The sequence below is a fragment of the Pseudoliparis swirei genome, chromosome 9 (genome assembly GCF_029220125.1).
Source record: "Pseudoliparis swirei isolate HS2019 ecotype Mariana Trench chromosome 9, NWPU_hadal_v1, whole genome shotgun sequence".
In the NCBI taxonomy this organism is placed as follows: Eukaryota; Metazoa; Chordata; class Actinopteri; order Perciformes; family Liparidae; genus Pseudoliparis; species Pseudoliparis swirei.
Genome location: NC_079396.1, coordinates 26,397,244 through 26,405,107, shown reverse-complemented (window position 1 = coordinate 26,405,107; position 7,864 = coordinate 26,397,244). Strand labels below are relative to the sequence as shown.

At 39.4% G+C, this 7,864-nt stretch overlaps 1 protein-coding gene across 1 annotated transcript; it reads right to left on the bottom strand.

The window, feature by feature from the left end:
- Nucleotides 1-430: 430 nt before the first annotated feature.
- Nucleotides 431-7,525, bottom strand: LOC130199904 (ADP-ribosylation factor-like protein 8A). The gene is made up of 7 exons (XM_056423756.1): nt 7,185-7,525; nt 4,556-4,636; nt 3,735-3,808; nt 3,437-3,530; nt 2,848-2,915; nt 2,433-2,503; nt 431-1,866 (listed from the first exon to the last, which is right to left on the bottom strand). The coding sequence occupies exons 1-7, from the start codon at nt 7,305-7,307 to the stop codon at nt 1,814-1,816; spliced, it is 564 nt and encodes a 187-aa protein (XP_056279731.1). The 5' UTR covers nt 7,308-7,525; the 3' UTR covers nt 431-1,813.
- Between the last annotated feature and the right edge of the window lie 339 nt (nt 7,526-7,864).

Genomic DNA, 7,864 nt, shown 5'->3' with positions numbered 1-7,864 from the left:
GTGGGTAACTGCTCGAATGGAAGAGCAGAGAAGGGTGTTAAACTACAATGGTATTACTAATGGTATTACTAATAATAATACTCAGTTTAACTCATGGTATTACTCATGGTATTTTTTATATATTTGTTGTCACGTAATGTAATGTTATGCAATGTGATATGATGTACTGTTATGTATTGTAAATTAATGTGATTTGATGTTATGTTATATAATGTAATGTGATGTAATGAAATATAGTGTGATGTTATGTAATGTAAAGTTATGTGATGTCATTTGATGTAATGTTATGTAATTTTCTCTTAAATGGACAGAAATGGAACTTAAGTCCAGTTTGTTACTTTTCCCACTGAATGTTTTTATTTTCAAACATTAAAATTATCATTAGTTTAAACTTTTTTCATTTCTTCAAACATCAACTTGCACAAAAAACTGCGTTTTTCATTTTTAATTTATTTTCAATATTTTTCTGCAGACGAATATCTTTTGTTGAGACCGAAACATTATTAAATTAGTTCATAAACACGATTAATATTCGCGCCGTCACAAATCGTGAACATCCGTCCAGAGAAAAACTAAATAGATAAAATCGATGGACTTTAAAATAAACATTGAATATGCGGGAGTTTCAACGCATAATTAATCACATGGCTGCGTTTTCTACCGGACGTGGCGCGTGATCACGTGACGCCCCGACGTCCAATCAGCTGCTTACATCCAGAGACATGACAATAATAATAATAATAAAAAACAATATAAAACAAATAAGAATAAAAAGCTTATTACAGAGATATGAACAGAAACAACATTTCCCCAGTTCAGAGTACCAACTTCATTCCATCTGGACAGACCAGGTTATGTCACAATAACAAGATTATTAACAGTATTCTCATTATTAATATCTTACAAAAACTAAAATCAAAACAGTGCAATAACATTTTTTTAAATTTTAAATCCCTCGCTTTCCAGGGCGAGGGGCGAGGCTTGGCGGCGGGGCTTGCCAACGAGGGAAAGTGAAAGAAGGTAACGTCCAAAAATAAAAGAGGAAGGACAGAGGGAACACAGAGGAGGACGAGGGAGGAAGAGGAGGAGGCGGAGCTTCTCAGGATTATATAAAGGCGGATGGATGAAGCATATGGAGGTAGAAAGGGAAAGCAATCTAAGGAGAGGGAACGATGAAGGCAGACCTGCGAGGTGATGAAGGTGGGGATCAGGAGGAGAGGATCATGGGAAATCCACAAAACGGGCTCGAAGCTCCTTCAGTGAGTAAAAGTTTAGCAAACAGACGGTTGAGGGTGTGAAGCTCTGATGACGCCTTTCTGTTAAATTACTAAATAAAAAGAGACGTTTAGTGTCAACTGGTGTTTTTTTATTCTCATGGGGAGAAATATATATATATATAAATAATGTTTTTATTGTAGAAATGAAGACTTCTGTCGTGTGAAACACGTCAGCTTTTGGTGACATCATCGAGTCAGGAGATGAAGTCCAGTTACCTCCATTTCATTAATACTTCTAATCAGCTGTTAATCACTCGTTCATGACGATTATCGTCAACAGGACGTTCCTGACTATCGGCAGCTGATCCCATAAAAAGCGAGGAAACAGGAAGTGGATCCTTTTGTGACTCATTGGACCTGCTTCGATTATTTATATTTCATGAGAAACGGGGCATCAGTGCATCTCAAGGGGAGGAAGCAGGAAGGAGGAGACAGGGAAACGTTTTGGGAAGAGCGGGGGAGGGGTTTGATCAAGAGAGTGTGTGTTGGACAGGTGGGCGTGGCCTGTTCTGTTGGGGGAGGGGCGTGGCCTGTTCTCAGGAACTCCTTTTAGTCCGGGAGTGTTGGATCAACCACTGAAGAGTGATGTCTGCAGAGAGAGAGAGAGAGAGAGAGAAACAAACAAACAAACAAATAAACAAACAGGAGGAAGAGGAGACAGAAAATTCTGTGTATTTATTTTAGAGTAAGCTCCAGAGTGGTTCTCGATGAAAAATAGCCTCTTGGCTAACTCTGGCACATTTACTGCAATGTTTTTATCAATGTGCACTGTCCCTTTTTTTTTTTTTAAAGAAAGAGAAAGTCAGAAGCAGAGCTAATAACGTTAGCAGCATCGCTAACGGAGAACCAACAGGAAGAGAGCTAATAACGTTAGCAGCAGTGCTAACAGATATACAACAGGAGGAGCGCTAGTAACGTTAGCAGCACCGCTAACAGAGAAGCAGCTGCAGTTTACTTCAGATGCATAATATATTCTTATGACGCTATCATGAAGCGTTCAGGTGTAATCTAGTCAAATGTAATGTTGGTGATAAACTAGAATGAATGTGTGTGTGTGTCTGTATGTGTGTGTCTGCGTGAGTGTGTGTCTGTGTGTGTGTTACTCTGTGTGAGTGAGTGTGTGTGTGTGTGTGTGTGTGTGTGTGTGTGTCGTACCGATGTTGTCCTTCTCCTTACAGGAGATGGAGTAGCAGCAGATCTCTCGGTCCTGGATGGCCGACAGGTTCCTGAAATGAAACACAAATCAATAAAAAGTGAAACCGGTTACATGACATTCCACTTTAAGCTCCTCCCACAATGAGTCATTGTACTTTAGGCTCCTCCTACAATGAGTCTGTGTACTTTAAGCTCCTCCTACAATGAGCCCTTGTACTTTAGGCTCCTCCTACAATGAGTCTTGTACTTTAGGCTCCTCCTACAATGGGTCATTGTACTTTAAGCTCCTCCTACAATGAGTCCTTGTACTTTAGGCTCCTCCTACAATGAGGCATTGTACTTTAAGCTCCTCCTACAATGAGTCATTGTACTTTAGGCTCCTCCTACAATGAGTCATGAAGATCAGGGGACTCACATCCTCTCTATGAGCTCCTTCTCGTCCAGGGCCCCTGGGAGGTCCCTCTTGTTGCCCAGGACCAGGACCTGCATCAGAGGAAAGACCTCTATGAAACAAATGTATTTAAATATACAAATACATATAAATATACATAAAATCAAAAAAATATATACACTACAAGTACATATAATATATATACATAAATAAAAATACATAAATAAACATAATACAATATATATAATAAAAAATATATAAATACATATTTAATATATGAATATATATAACAAATATGTTTTAATATAAAAATATATAAATAATATCAATATTAAAATATATATATCAATAAAATATAAATGTATTTAAAATAAATTAGAAATATATATTAAATATAAGATATGTATATAGAATATGACTAAATATACTAAATAAATATACATATATATATAATTACATAAAATAATTATATATATATGACATAAATAAATATAAATTGAATTAATAGTTGTATGACCCGTTGCAGCTCTAGGGCAGTTCGAGGTGGTTCCCTGTATTATTTAATATTGGGTCTACTTGGTTCTGGTGTGACTCTGGATCGCCGGGTTCTTACAGGAATTCCCTGCAGCTGCGGTTTGTCCAGCAGGTTGTGGAGCTCGTTCTTGGAGGCTTCGATCTTCTCTGGGTCGGCTGCGTCCACCATGTAGCTACGAGGAGACACGATAGGTATCACTAAAACATCCACGCGTCAATCAGATCAATACTCTGACTTCCTGTTTGGATGGTGCGCATAGGAGATCGTTAAATACAACGAACTCTTAGACGACTCATTAACGTCGGGACCTGGGTCGAGACGTCCGGCGACCCGTTTACGGGGCCGCGCACCACAGTTTGGGCAACGGGGAACTCACACGATGGCGCTGACTCCTCTGCAGTAGCGTTCCCACATGCTCCGGAACCGAGGCTGACCGCCGATGTCCCACAGCTGGAGGAGGAGTCACGTTCACAGGGAGGAGTCAAAAACACAGGAGGAGGAGTCACAGACACAGGGAGGAGGAGTCACGGACACAGGGAGGAGTCACGAACACAGGAGGAGGAGTCACAAACACAGGAGGAGGAGTCACAAAAACAGGAGGAAGAGTCACGGACACAGAAGGAGTCACAAACATAGGAGGAGGAGTCACATACACCGGGAGGAGGAGTCACGGACACAGGGAGGAGTCATGAACACAGGAGGAGGAGTCACAAACCCAGGAGGAGGAGTCAACACCAATCACTGAAATGAAACTTTTTATTACAGATGATCATTTAACTTATATCTCTACTATATTATTATAATAATTATTAATTATTGTATATTATTATAATAATCCATTCCTTATTGTATATAATTATAATAATTCATTTCTTATTGTATATAATTATAATTCATTTCTTATTATATATTATAATAATAACTCATTTCTTATTGTATATTATTATAATAATTAAATGCTTATTGTATATTATTATAATAATGCATTGCTTATTGTATATTATTATAATAATTCAATGTTTAGTGTATATTATAATAATAATGAAATGCTTATTGTATATTATTATAATAATGCATTACTTATTGTATATAATTCTAATAATTCATTGGTTATTGTATATTATAATATTTAAATGCTTATTGTATATTATAATAATTCATTGCTTATTGTATATAATAATAATAATAATGAATTACCTTGATGGTGACGTTGCCCTTGGTGATTTTCCTCATGTTGAATCCAACGGTGGGAATCATGTCTTCGCTGAACTGACCGGACTGGAACACAAACAACAACAAACACAAATTACTCATCGATTATGGCTGATCACATATTGTATTGATAACGTCAGAGAACTCTATTGATTACAAAGGAAAACAACGCGATGCCTTTCAAATACCAGCGACCACAACGTCTTCATATTCAAATGTTTATTCCACTATTGTCCGTTAAAGTCTCGGCGCTCTGATGATTGATTATCGATTATTGTCTTTATTCTCTTGAATGATTTTGACTCAATAATCTGAAATTTAAAACTTCATTCTGAAAGTTTTGATCGGCTGAAACTTTCCTGCGACGCTGGGATGTCCGTCTCTCACGGCCGGCCTTGAACGCATCAGAGGTAGAACATGTTTGTCTAGTTTACTGGAAAAATATACAAATAAATAATACTAATAAATACTAATACAAACTAAAAAATAGTAATAAATAATACAAAATAATTAGGGCTGTGAAACGAGAATTTTTTTTAATCGGATTAATCACAGGTTTTTGTGGATTAATCATGATTAATCACATATTACCGATATTCTCGGTATATTTTGTGAGAACATAGAGATTTATGACAAAAGACGGATATATACATTTATACATTCTTCTATACAATGGTGCTGCAACTCAGCAGTTATTTAGCAGTTTTCTTCCATATGGAACATTAATACATCTTCATCCTAAACAGAATGTTTAACCCTCCTGTTACCTTTCGGGTCAATTTGACCCCATTCAATGTTTAATGTCGGTGTTCTTTGGGGTCAATTTGACCCCAGGCTGTTTTTCACTGTGTCAAACATATCAGAAATATCAACTTTTTATTTATTTAAAGGGCTATTTAGGTAGTCAACAAACAAACATAAAGTACCTCACACTTAAACTTGGGAAGCAATATTAATTCTAATAATTTTCTGGAGGTTTTAATTGCTGGGGTCAAATTGACCCCGAGGGTAAAATATGTTAGTAAATGTAAAGGTAACAGGAGGGTTAAACAGAACATTTTCTCTTGTTTGTCAACCATTAACTCCACCGTGATACAATCGAAGGGGGGACAGTTTGACAAGTGTCTTTTTTTGCTCGGTCCCGATGCGCCGCGGAGCTCTGTGGCGCGCCAGACGGAGATCGATAAGTGTTAACGCAACGCGAAGAGACAGAAATGACATGCTGCTGTGGAGATACGATCAACAACAGACGTTTAGTTTAATAAAAGAACAAAGGCGTGCTCTAGAGAACATGTCAGGGGGCGGGCCCATCTCTTTAATGTCATGCGATCTACCGACACTACGCCGCGATCGACTGGCAGGTCGCGATCGACGTGTTGAGACCCTGATCTACAGGAAGTAAAAGTCGTAACAAGGTTTCCGTAGGTGAACCTGCGGAAGGATCATTACCGATGAACAGACCGTCTGCATGAGAGCGGACAGAGTTCAGATTGAAGTGGTGCATTGGAAGCTCATTTTGCAAGTGACTTTTTTTTCGTCCCGACGACCAACAACAGACGGATTGGAAGCTCATTCTGCGCATGCGTTAAATGCGTTTTAAAATAATAACTAGTTAAACCTGTAATTGAATTAACTGAGTTAACGCGTTATTTTTCACAGCACTAAAAATAATATGAACAAATACTAATATATACTAATAATACTTATACATACTCATTAATACTAATAAATATTATTAATAAATACTAGATAATACTAATAAATGTCAACTATGACAAATGTGAAAATGATCTAAGCAGAACCTCCTGGTTTAAAGAAAACTGATAGGACATTTATCTTCTTCTCATCCACCACCATCTTCTTCTTCTTCATCATCTCCTCCTTCTCATCCTTCATCTTCTCCTCATCCTTCATCTTATTCTTCTTCCTCTTCTCCTCCTCCTCCTTCAACTTCTTCCTCTCGCCCATCTTCTTCTCCTCCTTCATCTTCTTCTCATCCTTCATCTCATCCTTCATCTTCAACTTCTCTTCCTTCTCCTCATCCTTCATCTTCTGTATGAGAGGTGAATGCTCATTGATGTATTGATATTGATGTATTGATTATTGAATGAGAGCATGGTGTTGTGACTTCAGGAACAATTTAATATATTCTTCCTGTTAAAAACTTCTATTAGTTACTAATATTGAACCAATAAACGACCAATGGAAGTAAATCCCTCCGTGTCATTCATTATTATGAATCTATACAAATAAGATTAATAATAATCAAATAAACAGTGACATCTAAATAAATCCTGTTGATATAATACAGATGCATGCGAGTCTCTCACCGTCTGCGTGCGGTGAACACAGAGTGAAGGTGGACGTGAGGCTGAAGGTCACTGATGGAGGGATCAATCCCCCCAATAAACCAGCCTCGCATCCTCGAAAGGTTTAAACACCATGTTTGACATCCGGCGGCCGCGGTACCTGAACGCATCACATGTGAACGTCTCGCCCCGGGTGACACGTGCCGACCCGCTAACAACCGCGTTATCGATCTCCTCCGTCTCCCGGACCCTGAACGCACCGCCGGGGCGGGTAACAATGGCCGCCGGGGAGCCAGCTGTCTTACCGCGATGACGTTCACGAAGGTGGTCTTGCCGGAGTACTGCAGCCCCACCAGGGTCAGCTCCATCTCCTCCTTCCAGAACAGCGCCTTGAACCAGTCCAGCAGCTTGTTGATGAGCGCGATCATCTTCCGGTTCCGAGAGGCCTTCTGGGTTCTTTATGTGTGTGTAGGGATGGGGGGGGGCCCGGGGGGTCACGCGATGGTACACACGTAACGGTTACACGGCTCAGCGGTTACAAGGAACCGGGACCGGGCGGACGGGATTCGGTAGGTCGGTGCTTAGAGGCCGCGATGAGGAAGGTTTCTGTTTACTAGCTGCGCCTTTTCCTTCCCGGAGCCGTCAAAGCACACGTCACAACGGCGCGACACTTCCGGTGCGAGCCCTTTCAGAATAAAACGCCCGCAGCGGTTTAATGTTAGAGAGCGACAGCGAAAGATACATACATACATACACGTCATTTGAATGTAAATATGGCAGTTCTTTATTAATGTGTAATTATTAATGCGTCAATGATATAATATAATAATAATGCTCTTCTTCAACATGAGAAGAAGAGCAGGTTGTCGACTCCACTTCCGGTTTGGGTGGGGTTGATGGAGGAAGAGACTGTGTGTGATTGGAACACTGCACCCTAGTGTAAGTCACAGGAAACAGATGCAATGTTAGACTAATCCCCTCTGCA